A 14170-nucleotide genomic window follows, 5' to 3' on the forward strand; every position below is an offset into this window, starting at 1 on the left:
AGAGGTCAGGTTAGAGGGCAATACTATTAGCAAAAAATTACTCTTATTCTCGACATAAATTAATATACTTTCATGTCAGTGTTTAAATCATAAAAAAGAAATGTTACCTCTCTGAAATGGGACATCCAGTTTGCAAAGGTAAGGTGGGAGCTCCTTTAAAAGATATGATTAAAAAAAAAAAAAAAGGTTAGCTCTCAAAATCAAAAAGCGCTTTAGTGTCTCACATTATGACATAAAAATTGTTTTCTTTAAAAAAGAGAAACTCACAGAATACATTTAAACCTAGCATCCTTTAGCATTTCCAGAGGCAAATTCATGATATAATTACTTATACACCACCCACAAGAAACCTGTACTATTTAAATTTATATACATTTTAAAAGGTTTTGCCTCTTTAGTTTTACTTTATTTTTTTTTTCTGGTTTTTCGAGACAGAGTTTCTCCTTGTAGCCTTGGCTGTCTTGGACTCACTCTGTAGACCAGACTGGCCTCAAACTCACAGCGATCCACCTGCCTCTGCCTCCCGAGTGCTGGGATTACAGGCGTGCGCCACCATGCCCGGCTTGTTTTAATTATCTTTAATTATGTGTAGGTAGGTAGGTAGGGGTGTGTGTGTGTGTGTGTGTGTGTGTGTGTGTGTGTGTGTGTGTGTGTGTGTGTGTGTGTGTGTGTGTGTGTGTGTGTGTGTGTGTGTGTGTGTGTGTGTGTGTGTGTGTGTGTGTGGTGTGTGTTGGTGTGTGTGTGTGTGTGTGTGGTGTGTGTGTGTGTGTGTGTGTGTGTGTGTGTGTGTGTGTGTGTGTGCGCGCGCGCTTATGTGTGAGCACAGATGGGGTTGAGATGTCAGACGCCCCAGAACTGGCTAACATTGAAGTTGGGAACTGAACTCAGACCCTCTGCAAGAACAGTCGTACATGCTGAGCCATTTCTCCAGGCCCTAAATTTGTATTCTTATTGTTTTGTTTTGTTTGTTTTTGAGATAGGGTTTCTCTGTATTGCCCTGGCTGTCCTATAATTCACTCTGTAGACCAGGCTGGCCTCAAACTCAGAGACCTGCCTGCCTCTGCCTCCTGAGTGCTAGGATTAAAGATGTGCACCACCAGGACAAGTACTGGCAAAATGTTTGAGTGCTGTAATTATAGGAATATGCCATCACCTCCATTATATTAAAGTACTTGAAACACAATATACACAAAATCTCTGTTGAGTATAAAACTGTATAAAACCAACACATTGTAGCATATTGTTAGTTTTCTTCAGGTAACAAAAGTGGACACTTTCTTTCTTCCTTTTTTTTTTTTTTTTTTTTTTTTTTCAAGACAGGGTTTCTCTGTGTAATCTTGGGTCTTGGACTCTCTTTGTAGACCAGGCTGGCCTCAAACTCATGAGGATCCACCTGCTCCTGCCTCCCAAGTGCTGGGATTACAGGTGTGCACCACATGCCTGGCTTTTATCTGTCAGGATTTACTACTATGTACATATATAGATTGTATGGTTTACATTTTTTTTTCCTGGATGGGGAGAAATTATTTATTTTCCTGGTGGGTGAAGCCAGGTCGGGGTTTGTTTAGGAGGCCATAGGTCCCCTTAGGGACGCCCATCCCAACCGCTCCTCCCTCCGCCCTGCTCCATCCAAGAGGTGTGGGACCCGTTTGGAGCTAAGGCCGCGGTGCCCCGCAGGCGAAGGCTGAGGGTTAACGCCAATCCTCGCCTCTCAGGAAGCCAGGTGGCCACTCTCGTGAGGTCGCAGGCTCGCCTGCCAGCTCTCCAAGCACAGGAAGCCCAGGACGGGGGGGGGGGGGGGGGGGGGGGGGGGGGGGGGGGGGCGTAGCTTACGCATAGGTTTCCCCACGGAGGGCGGGGCTTGCGCAGAAGCGCGCAGATGGGAGGGGCTGTTCCCCATGATTTACATTTTTAAAAATTACATCTATTTAGCATGTGTGTGAGAGTACGAATGTACCACAGGACATTCAGAGGACACAATGCAGGAGTCAGTTCTTTCCTTCCACCAAACAGATCCCAGGGACACAACTTAAGACTGCCAGGCTTGGCCTCAAATGCCTTTATCCACTGAGCTATCTTGTTAGCCCAGATTTTTTTTCCCTCTATGACCAGCTTATAAAATTGTGGATGTGCATGTGTGTGCGTGTGTAGGCATGGGCACCATGTGTGCCACAGTGGACATGGAGGTGAGAACGTCTGGGAATCAAGTTTTTCCTTGTTTAAAGTAGGTATTTCTGTTGCCCCGTGTACTCCAAGCTAGCTGGCCCCCAAGTTTCCTTTTTCCTTTCTCCACTTCTCATCTTGTGGATAGGATCATCCCCCCCCCCCCCTTTCCTTTCGTCTGGTTTCTTTATTTATTAAATGTATTTGTTTACTTTTATTTTATGTGCATTGGTGGTTTGCCTGCATATATGTCTGTGTGAGGGTGCCAGATCCCCTGGAACCAGAGTTACAGCCAGTTTTGGGCTGCATGTGGGTGCTGGGAATTGAACTCGGGTTCTCTAGAAGATCAGCCAGTGCTAAACTCCTGAGCCATCTCTCCAGCCCCTCGTCTGGCTTCTTAACCTGGACCAGGGAGCTCAAACTGAGGGTGTCAGCCTCTCCTGGCGATCACTTCCATCTGCTAAGCCATCTTGCTGGCTCCTGGATATATTTAAATGATGTTTTCCTACACTGGAAGGCTGAAGCTAATTCCTACATTAAACATGATTCAAATAGGCGGTTTGAATTGTAATGTGATTTCATACTTGATGATGTTGGGGCTGGGGATGGCACACGGCTGGTAAAGTAACTGCCTAGTAGGCATACGGTCCTGGGCTCCGTCTTCAGCACCTGTGTAAACTGGCACAGTGGTTGTACCCACAATCCCAGCACTTGGGAAGTGAAAGCAGGGTTATCAGGAAGTTCAAGATGATCCTCAGTTACATAGGGAGCCAGCCTGGGATATGTGGGATTCCGTCTAAACAAAAGGATAATGCAGGTCCCCACAGACACATTTGAATTATATATATTCTTCATTGCATGCCAAGGCAACTTAACATTTTTTCCTTTTCCATTTGTTTTTTTAAAAGGATTTATTTATTACATATACAGTGTTCTGTCTACATGTATGCCTGCACACCAGAAGACAGCACCAGATCTCATCATAAATGGTCCTGAGCCACCATGTGGGTGCTGGGAACCGAACTCAGGACCTCTGGAAGAGCGGTCAGTGCTCTTAACCACTGAGCCATCTCTCCAGTCCCCCTTTTCCATTTATTTTTATCACTGTTATTCTTTAAGGGCTTTGCTCACTTTTCTTTTTTCTATTTTGTTAAGTATTTTGCCTGCAGCATGTATGCTGTGCACCACTTGCGTGCCTGGTACCGACAGAGGCCAGAAGAGTGCACTGGAGCCCCTGGAACTGGAGTTACAGACAGTTGTGAGCCACCATGTGGGTGCTGGGAACCGAACTCAGGACCTCTGGAAGAGCAGGCAGCCCTTTCAACCACAGAGCCATCAATCTGCTCCCTGTTTGTTTGTTTGTGACAGAAGCCCAGACCTGAAGACTGGCTCAGACTGGCATCAAGCCTTTGGCGGTCCCTCCGCTTCCCAGGTGCTGGCGTTTTTATCTGCGAGCCACTACACCAGCGTAGTCCTCTTCGTTTTCAAAAGTTATTTGTGGAGGTGACACCTGGCTCTTTCTTGCCTTAAAAACATTACCCTCGAGCATAACAACATATTGGTTTATTTTTACTTACACAGTATTTGAGATCAGAGACGTTTACGTTGATCCCGGTTGCCCTCTTCAGATTTGCGTCATGTGACACGACAACCTGCTCATCTTTTGTGATATGGCAGTCCAGTTCTAACATATCGGTTCCAATGTTAACTGCGCTGAGGACGTGAGAGAGAGGAAAGACCGGCACTTTGAAACCCAGTAAGCATCTACCTTACATGTATCACACATGCAAATTCTCGTTTTAAAATCCAAGGCGCCCAACAACACTCAAACATCTCAACCACATTTGTCTTTTCATCAATGTGATGCTGTGATCTTATAATAAGTTATTAAAATGCTGTGACTTGTGATAAGTGAACCATGTTGTCTCTTCCATAAGCAGCGATGGGTAATTCTCACATTTCAATACAGTGGGGAAAATATTTGACCAGAAATGAAGAGATTTGGGTGGCAGTTCCTAATACCTTAGTATAACTTAGAGCAATCTGACTTTCCTTTTGTGGTCTGTATTTCAATACCTATAAAATGAAGGTGTCAAAAACTAAGATAAAGATGGCTGCATTTAACATCTTGATTGGACATACTATTAAGGGGGTCTTGTGGTATATGCTGTAATCCCAGCACCTGGGAGGAGGAGGAGGCAGAAAGAGTACAGAATGAAAATTAAAACATAAAACTTCAACAATGGATTCCAAAGAAAAGGTGACCTAGGAAGGGAAGGGAATAACCAGGTGAGCCGGTGCATTGTCTGTAATCCCAGCACTCAGGAGTTATAGCAGGAAAAGAGGTTCAAGGTCATCCTCGGCTACACACAGGGTGAAGCTCAAGGCCAGCTTAGGATACATAGCATCCTATCTAAAAGCAAAAGAAAACAAAAATAAAGCCAGAAAATGAAGCCAGGCGTGGTTGGCGCACGCCTTTAATCCCAGCACTCAGGAGGCAGAGGCAGGTGGATCGCTGTGAGTTCGAGGCCAGCCTGGTCTACAAAGTGAGTCCAGGATGGCCAAGTCTACACAGAGAAACCCTGTCTCAAAAAACCAAAAAAAAAAAAAAAAAAAAAGAAAGGAAGAAAATGAATGGATGAATGAATGGGTGAATTTGGAATATAATACATGAACAAAAGAAGTTTGTCAGAGACATAGAAATGATAACAATGAAAATAAGTAAAACTCTGGGAGATGAAAGCCATCACTGAGCTCAAGAGTGAAACAGAGAGCTTCAGAGCCGCATCAAAGAGAAGCTCTTAGCCTCTGCAGAGGGTAGGGCATTTCACTACTGAGGATTTACAAATGGCTGCTAAGTGTATAAACAGATGCAAACTCACTAAGCAAAGGCTGGATACAGTAGCTCACACCTGAGCTCACCTGAGAAGCTGAGGCAGGAGTGCCTCTAGTTTTGAGTCCAACCTAGGATATATAGTGAGTTCTAGAGCAGCCTGGGGACACTATGAGGCCTACTGAGGCATGCTCACATGGGGTACAGCTCAGTAAACAGACTGTGCTTGGGTTGAGTGACACACAGCACACCCAACTCTTCTAGCTCCTTTGCCTGAAAATACTACACACACACACACACACACACACACACACACACACACACACACACAGACCTGGATAACACACCTAGCATCCTCCAGTGCCTATCCACATTGGGCTCCATGTATGTGACCTTTGAATAAGTTTCTCTTCCCCTCAGTGACCGTAAAACTTGAGAAAGTTTCTACTCAAATGTGCTCCTGACAGTGCACAACAAGGAAACACTGACCTTGACTTCACAGAGATGCTCCTGCCTCTGCTTCCTAAGTGGACTGCTGAGATTAATGGTGTGTGCTACCATGTCTAACTAATGCGTCTGATTTTAATCATATGCACACCCAATTATGCATAGGTGATAGAGGATTCTCCCTAAAAACTCACTTGAGAACCCAGTGTTTCCTTATTGTGCACTCAAAACAGAGTCAGGCAGAATCTCCCGTGTGTGTGTGTGTGTGTGTGTGTGTGGTGTGTGTGTGTGTGTGTGTGTGTGTAAACAAAAATTTATCATGAGATGGTGGGTATGGTGGCAGATTCCCTGTACATCTTGGGAGGCTGAGAAGGTGTAGAGTTCAAGGCTAGCCTGGGCTACTGAATGGAATCCAGTTTCAAAAAAGAAGAAAGCGGGCCTGGAGAGATGGCTCAGAGGTTAAGAGCACAGACTGCTCTTCCAGAGGTCCTGAGTTCAATTCCCAGCAACCACATGGTGGCTCACAACTATCTACAATGTGATCTGATGCCCTCTTCTGTCCTGCAGTTGTACATGCAGGCAGAGCACTGTGTACATAACAAATAAATACATGAAGAAGAAGAAGAAGAAGAAGAAGAAGAAAGAAGAAAGAAGAAGAAGAAGAAGAAAGAAGAAGAAGAAGAAGAAGAAGAAGAAGAAGAAGAAGAAGAAGAAGAAGAAGAAGAAGAAGAAAGCAACTGGGCATGGTGGTGCAGGCCTTTAATCCCAGCCCTTGGGAGGAAGAGTCGGGTGGCTCTCTGAGTTTGAGCTAGTCTGGTCTACAGAGAGAATTCCAGGAGAGGCTGGGGTGCACAGAGAAACCTGGTATCCAAAAACCAAATAAATAAGTAAATAAATGAGTGAGTGAGTGAGTTAGGCAGCCACATGATGAAAGGATAGAATTGACTTCTGCAATCTTCACACAGGAGATACACATACACACACACTTAAAAACTGTGAGCTGGAGAGATGGCTCAGCGGTTAAGAGCGCAACCTACTCTTCCAGACATCATGAGTTCAATTCCCAGCAACCACATGGTGGCTCATAACCATCTATAATGTAATCTGATACCCTCTTCTGCAGATAAAGCACTCATATACAATAAATAAAAAAATAAAATAAAATTTAAAAACAAAACAAAACAAAGCCATGAGAGCTAGGGCATTGACTTAATTATTTTGACTATATGCTAAATCAGCCTTCCAGGTATTGCTAATATAACTTTCTTCCTCCTCCTACCATTCACTTAAGTATTTCAGGGACTACATTGTCCTCTGAGTCTTCACCTGTGTGGCCTAGTTTAATAACCTGCTTTATTAGCTTTAGGAATCAGGTTTTGCAAGGTGTGGTACTACATGCCTGTAACCATAGCACTGGGGAGGTGGAGGTAGGACAATCAGTGTAGAGCTATTCTTGGACACATATTCCATTCAAGGGCAGCCTGGTCTATGAGAACGAGTTCGCAAACCAACCCAGCAGGTGTTATACACCCAAGGGCTTCATCAGCTCAGCATGTGCACACACGCAAAGGCTTCGTCAGCTCCACATGTGCATGTGCACGCACGCAGTACACGTCTTTAGCTTTAGGTTCCACGCTCACTACAAATGAATGCCGTCCCTTTACCAGCCTTTTGCTAACATACTGCTTTGCTCTTGGGGCGTGCTGCTCCAAATCTATTCCAGTGACCAACTAGTGAGACTGAGGAGCGTCAGAGCCTAAGCGAGGGATGTCAGAGAATGGGAGACAGAAAGACAAAAACCCTGCTCTGCCTTACTCAGCCTACAGGAGATGGGATTTGTGAATGGATTTTCTGAGCCACATGGAAGGATGCTTCATGAATTATGGTGTGGGTGTGTGTGGGGGGCAGGCTCTATTTTATTTATTTATTTATTTATTTTTGGTTTTCTGAGACAGGGTTTCTCTGTGTAACAGCCCTGGCGGTCCCGGGACTTGCTCTGTAGACCAGGCTGGCCTCGAACTCAGAGATCCGCCTGCCTTTGCCTCTGAGTGCTGGGATTAAAGGTGTGCGCCACCACGCCCAGCTGTGCAGGCTTTATTTTAAATATTTGTTGAGACGCCATTTCTATTCCTTAGGGTTAGGGCAAAGATCCCCCTCTGGATTTAGGAGCTGTGCACAGAGCAAAAGAGGCAGTACTTGGCTGAAGCTGACCACTGGACCGGGGAAATGGAGTTCAGGCAGAGAGAGGCAAAACGCTGGCAAACTTATTGGAACGGTTGGATACAGAGGAGTTCCATTTATTTGGCTACACTCCTGGCTGCGATGCTGTCACTCAAGGTCCTGGTCCCCCAAGCTCGGGCAGCAGGGTCCCAGTCTGAGGATCAGGTTCTTCTTGAAGTCACTCTTGTCAGTCTCACCATATAACTCTGGCTGTCTGAGAGTCACAGAACTACCCGCCTCTGCCTCCCCAGTGCTGGGAAGAAAGGCGTGAGCCACCTCTCTCAGAAGAAAAATAATCTTTAAGATATCATCGAATGGTGAAAAGCAGAAACTTAGACCAAATTCTGCTGGGATGTGGGACTACCTCAGCATGGAGTGCACACTTAGCACACAGGAAACCCTGGCTTCAACCTCCAGCATTACATATAAGATGTTTCCAAATTGCCTAGGAGTGGAAGACTACCTGGTCAACAGAGAGATATGCCCACTCGACCTTAAAATTGGCTTAAAATCATATTCATTTTTTTTTCTGACTAAATATGAATGGGTAATGTTTTCCTTTCATGGACCTTGCTTCATATCCTGTTTGGTTATTCAAGAGAGGAAAACAGGCTGGTGGTGATCATCGGCTCTGAGACAAAGAACAAGGGCGCCAACCAGTGCCCTCCCGTAGCTTCCACTGCTACCACAAAGCCTTGAAAAGGCATCTGCATGAAACATGAATCCCTTAAAGATAGAAACAATTTAACTCATCTTATTAAAAGATAACAACTGTATACAAGACGATTGCAGGTTCCCGCGCTCAGTGACACACAACCCTACTCATGACCAGCAGCCAAAGTAGCTCTTTCTGCGCTGGACCCATTAGCATCACTCACAGTCTGTCCCTTGTCACGGACGTCAGCTTCCACATCTGGAAGCTGAGTCTTTCTGGACTGCTCTGCAATTATTGAGAAGCCAAGCACGCTTTGTAAAACTTCAAACTATTAAAAAGGCACTTTATAGAAACCACCCTCGCAGGTGAGCGGCACATACACACGCTGTCCCTCCGGAGTCCCCGCCGCTCACTCCACTGCTGGGCTGTGAATGAGGAGGGGCCTTCCTGCGTACTTACTGCTGGAAGGCAGCCATTGTGTTCTCCAGGTTTTCTCCAGCACCTGTGAAAACACGGGGTTTATGTTTCACTTACTTGTCATTTTGAACATTTTATTTCTCTAGGAATTAGGATGAAATCCTCCTCCCCTCCCCTTTTTTAAAAGTGAGATGTGTGTGTGTGATGGGTGAGGTGGGTAGAATCCTTTTTTTTTTTTCCCCTCAGGGTTTTCTTTTTTTAAATCAACAAATTATGTATTTGACTTAAGGGATTTGAGATGATGGTTCCTTCACTGTCCATGGCAGTCACTGATACTCTTCTAGAGCACTTCCTTTTTTAAAAAAAAGATTTATTTATTATGTATACAGTATTGTGCCTGCATGAGTGCCTGCCCACCAGAAGAGAGCCCCAGATCTCATTATAGATGGTTGTGAGCCACCACGTGGTTGCTGGGAATTGAACTCAGGACCTCTTGAGGAGGAGCCAGTGCTCTTAACCTCTGAGCCATCTCCCCAGCCCCGTTTTTGTTTTTTGAGACAGGGTTTCTCTGTGTAGCCCTAGCTGTCCTCGAACTCACAGAGATCCACCTGCCTCTGCCTCCCGAGTGATGGGAGTTAAAGGCGTGTGCCACCACCACTTGGCCTAGAGCTTGTTTTTGAGGCTGGAGCTATAGCTGTTAGTGGAGTCCCTAATTTGTACAAAGTCCTAGACTTGAGCCCCAAGACTTTGTGGTTCTGTAAACCAGGCATGAAAGCCCAAGTCTATAATCCCAGCACTTGCAAGGTAAAGGCAGAAAGCCCAGGAGTTTGGAGGCCAGCCTAGGATGACAGTCTTTAAAAAAAAAAAAAGAGAGAGGGAGAGAGAACCCACTTTAAAAAAAAAAAAAATAAATAACTGCTGCTTAATTCATCTGTCCTTTCAGTCCACAATTCTTTTATCTGAACTTCTTTTATCTCCATCTGAATTATGGGCATACTTATAACAACTTCAAAGCTCCCCTTTTGAGATCTTTGATGTGTAATTTTTAAAGCAGTTTATTTCAGGATCTGTTTTAGGATAAATGGTTTTCAATTGCTGGCATGCTAGCAATGCCTATTAGGTTGACAATATGAGAAACTATCAAGACCACACAGGATCGAGACGCAGGTTGAGAGGCACTGCGTCTATCAGAGCCATGTACGCAGCCACTGCATGATAGTCATCACAGCGACTGCACGGAGGTCAGACTCTATATATCCAGAGGTCACAAGAACCTTAAAAAGCACCATCTCCTCAAGGTCAAGCACCTACCACAGGACAGCTCCTGAGAGCTTACAGTGCACAGTGCCCTTGAAAAACCCAGCAAGAGGCGGGGCAGCAGCGGTGCACACCTTTAATCCCGGCACTTGGGAGGCAGAGGCAGGCGGATCTCTGTGAGTCCGAGCCCAGCCTGGTCTACAAAGCGAGCCCAGGACAGCCAGGGCTACACAGAGAAACCCTGTCTAAAAAAATAAAAAATAAAAAATAAAAAAAGATAGACTCTTATTATACATTCCTGGATGGCCTCTAATTCACAGATATCTTCCTGCCCCTACCTTCCAGGTGTTAAAATTCTGTAATCCCAGTACTCAGGGAGGCAGAGGCAGGCAGATCTTTGTGAGTCGGAGGCCAGCCTGGTCTACAAAGTGAGTCCAGGACAGCCAGGGCTACACAGAGAAACCCTGTCTCCAAAAACAAAAGGTTAAAAGCATATTAACTGATTAAATTACTGAATAGGTGGTGAAGAGGCCTGAAGATGTGGGTCAGGGGTAGAGAGCTTGCCTGGTATGCAGGAGGCCCTGTGCAGACAGGACACCTAGCCCTTCTCATATTCCACTAAAGTCTTTACAGCCACCCTGTGAGGGAGTTAAGTTTCTCTAAGGATGTTAGTGATGGGGGGGGGGGGGGAGTTGGGGGGGGGGGGGGTGGTTTGTGACTGTTATCCCAGCTTCATTAAGCCAAAGGGGAACAAACTGTGAGTTTGAGGCCAGCCCAGACTACTTACACAGTGAGATACCATCTCCAACACAAAACAACAAACCACCACCCAAAACAAAACATTAGCTAAGAGCCACATAAACAGCATATCTGAGCCCGGCTTTCCAACACGGACTATGCTGCAGATTTTTATGTTGCGATGCTGCTATTCAGATAGCCTTGGCTCAGTTCTATAAGGAAACGACTTCCCTATTCTTCTGTTTGCTGTAGAGCTAGGAGGCAAATTGCAGAAGGGCTCTACCTGAAGAGTACTGAGACTCATCTGGTGGAGCCTGCAGGATGTAGCTGTGGGACTAATTAAGAAACACAGTGTTCCTCTCCAAGGAATTATTTAGGGGTAAGGCCTTCCCTCATGAACTTGCTAGAATTCACTTTCTCTCAGATAATTATCATGTGACTCACAGGAACAGCCTAATTAAATTTTTTTTCCTGTTTCTCTTAAAAACTAACTACAGTTTACAGATCTACAATTAAACAATTGTACATACAAACAAAATAATCCTTTCTGTGTTTTCGAAGACAGGGTCTGGTGCATTCCAGGCTAGCCCCAACCTCACTATGTAACTGAGGATGACTTTGAACTTCTGATCCTCCTGTCTCCGAGCTTCCGTGCTGGAATTACAGCATGTGCCATCGTTATCTGGCTTATATGTGTAGGAGGAAGGAACTCGGGGCTTCATGCATGTTAGGCAAGCGTCATTTCCTCAGCTCCTCAAAAATTTTACTACAGATTATTTATTTCACGCAGGTGGGACGGGAGTACACACGCCATGGTGTGTGCACGTGCAGGTCAGGTCAAAAGCAACGTGAGGAGGAAAAGGTTTCTTTCAGCTTACACCTCTACCTCAGAGTCCATTACTGAAGGAGGCCAGGATAGGAACTCAAGCAGGGCAGGAACCTGGAGGCAGGAACTGAGGCAAAGCCATGAGGGAACACTGCTTACCGCCTGGCTCCTCACAGCTTGCCTCAGCCTGGTTTCTTATACCCTCTAGGACCACTTGCCCACGGGTGGCACCACCCACAATGGACTGCGCCCGCCCATATCAGTCATTAGTCAAGAAAATGCCCTACAGACTTGCCTACAGACAATCTGGTGGTGGGGCACACCTTTAATCCCAGAACTTGAGAGGCTGAGCCAGGCAGATCTCTATAAGTTCGAGGCCAGCCTGGTCTACAGAGTGAGTCCAGGACAGCCAGGGCTACACAGAGAAACCCTGTCTCAAAAAAAACAAAACAAAACAAACAAGCAAACAAACAAAAATCCCTCTTCTCAGCTATATGCCTAGCTTTGTGTCAGTGTGACAAAAAAACAAGCTCTCATCTGTTATGAGAGTCCCAAGCAAGCCGGACGTAGTGGCGCACGCCTTTAATCCCAGCACTAGGGAGGCAGAGGCAGGCGGATCTCTGTGAGTTTGAGGCCAGCCTGGTCTACAAAGCTAGTCCAGGACAGCCAAGGCTACACAGAGAAACCCTGTCTCCAAAAACCAAAAAAAAAAAAAAAAAAAAAAAAAAGAGAGTCCCAAGGATCAAATTCAGACTATCAGGCTTGGCAGTTAACATCTTTACCGACTGAGCCATCTAGCCAGCCCTAGTACTGGTTTATTGAGACAGAGTCTTATGTATGATACCACAAAGCAACTTCCAACTCATCATGCAGTCAAGGATGACCTTGAATTGCTCATATTCCTGCCTACACCTCTCTTGTGTGTGTGTTTTGTTCGTCTGTTTGTTTTTTTAGCCATTTCACTATATAGACCAGGTTGGATTCAATCTTCCTATCTCAGTCTCCACAGTTCTGGGACTACCACACTGTTAATTTTATTTACTGTTTCACTGTATACTTTTATTGTATGTGTATGTGTGGGAGTTTATATGTGGAGGAAAATCCTGGTGTCATTTTTTTTTTTAAGATTTATTTATTATTTATACAGCATTATGTATGCCTCATGTGTGTCTGCACACCAGAAGAGGGCACCAGATCACATTATAGATGGTTATGAGCCACCATGTGGTTGCTGGGAATTGAACCTTTGGAAGACCAGCCAGTGCTCCTAACCTCTGAGCGAGCCATCTCTCCAGCCCCTTGGTGTCGTTTTTAAATTTCTAACACTTTTTAAAAAAATATTTATTTATTTGTATATAGTGCTCTGTTCACTTGTATGTCTTCATGACAGAAGAGGGCATCAGACAGAAGAGGGCATCAGATCCTATTATAGATGGTTGTGAGCCACCATGTGGTGCTGGGAATTGAACTCAGGACCTTTAGAAGGGCAGCCAGTGCCCTTAACCGCTGAGCCATCTCTCCAGCCCTAAAGTGCTAACACTTTTATTTTATTATTGTTGTTGTTTTCTTTGGAGACAGAATTATCTCACTGGCCTTAAACTCACCATACAGACTATGCTAGCTGGCCAGAGCCCCAGAGACCAGTCTGGCTCCATCGCTCCGGGTCTACATGTGCATGCCACTGGACCCAGCGTCAGTCACACAGGTCTGGGAACCAAGCTCAGGCCCTTACCAACTTGCCAGCAGCACCATATGTTTTCATTTTAATTAATTCCCCTCCCCCCCCTTTACGTACTGCTTCCTAGCTACTTTGGATCAGTGAATCTTTGATAGAATTAGAAAAGGAAACATTGCACTCAGCATATCCTTATATGGAAGACCTTTTTAAACATTTACTTATGTTACGCATGTGCACACACATGCATGGAAGTCCAGGTTGTGGGAGTCAGATCTCCTCTCCCACCACGTGGCGTCTCTCAGATTGTACGCAGCTATCTGCCTCTGCTCATCTCCCAGGCCGTGATCTAGATTTAAGTGCTACGAAGGAAAGCAATATTGGTCCAGCTCCTTCTATAATCTTTCAGATGTTCTGTATACGAATCAATGCTGATGTTTCCTGCAGTTGTCATCTGGCCACCATTATACTCTCATTAACATCCGCATTTATACGATGACATTCAATGTGCTAGAGTGCTGTTTATAAGATCAATGAAAAGCCGGGCGTGGTGGCGCACGCCTTTAATGCCAGCACTCGGGAGGCAGAGGCAGGCGGATCGCTGTGAGTTTGAGGCCAGCCTGGTCTACAAAGTGAGTCCAGGATGGCCAAGGCTACACAGAGAAACCCTGTCTCAAAAAAAAAAAAAAAAAAAAAAAAATCTATGAAAAAAATATAACAACATGCTTCAGCCATAAAACAATCATCTTCAAAAGGAAGGTTGGTGATGACAAATACCTGTGATGCCAGCACTCAGGAAGCATGAGGCTGGAGTATCTCAAATCAAGGCTAAGGCTATTCCGCTCAAGGCCAGCCTGAGCTACACAGGAAGGCCATTTAGAAAACAACAACAAAGATGGCAAGGGCTGGACTGGATAGGTCCAGACAGTAGGTAAGTCA

The 14170-nt window shown here is 45.3% G+C and overlaps 1 protein-coding gene across 1 annotated transcript in view; it reads right to left on the reverse strand.

The window, feature by feature from the left end:
* The window catches only part of Gdpd1 (glycerophosphodiester phosphodiesterase domain containing 1), a 34851-nt gene that overhangs the window by 18341 nt on the left and 2340 nt on the right, over positions 1-14170 (reverse strand). Inside the window, exons 2-4 of the mRNA XM_051158222.1 lie at positions 8778-8820; positions 3741-3876; positions 108-153 (exon numbers count right to left, since the gene is read on the reverse strand). Of these exons, the coding sequence (XP_051014179.1) occupies positions 108-153; positions 3741-3876; positions 8778-8820 (225 nt within the window). The remainder of the gene's footprint in view (positions 1-107; positions 154-3740; positions 3877-8777; positions 8821-14170) is intronic.

The sequence above is a fragment of the Acomys russatus genome, chromosome 16, assembly GCF_903995435.1.
Source record: "Acomys russatus chromosome 16, mAcoRus1.1, whole genome shotgun sequence".
Taxonomy (NCBI): Eukaryota; Metazoa; Chordata; class Mammalia; order Rodentia; family Muridae; genus Acomys; species Acomys russatus.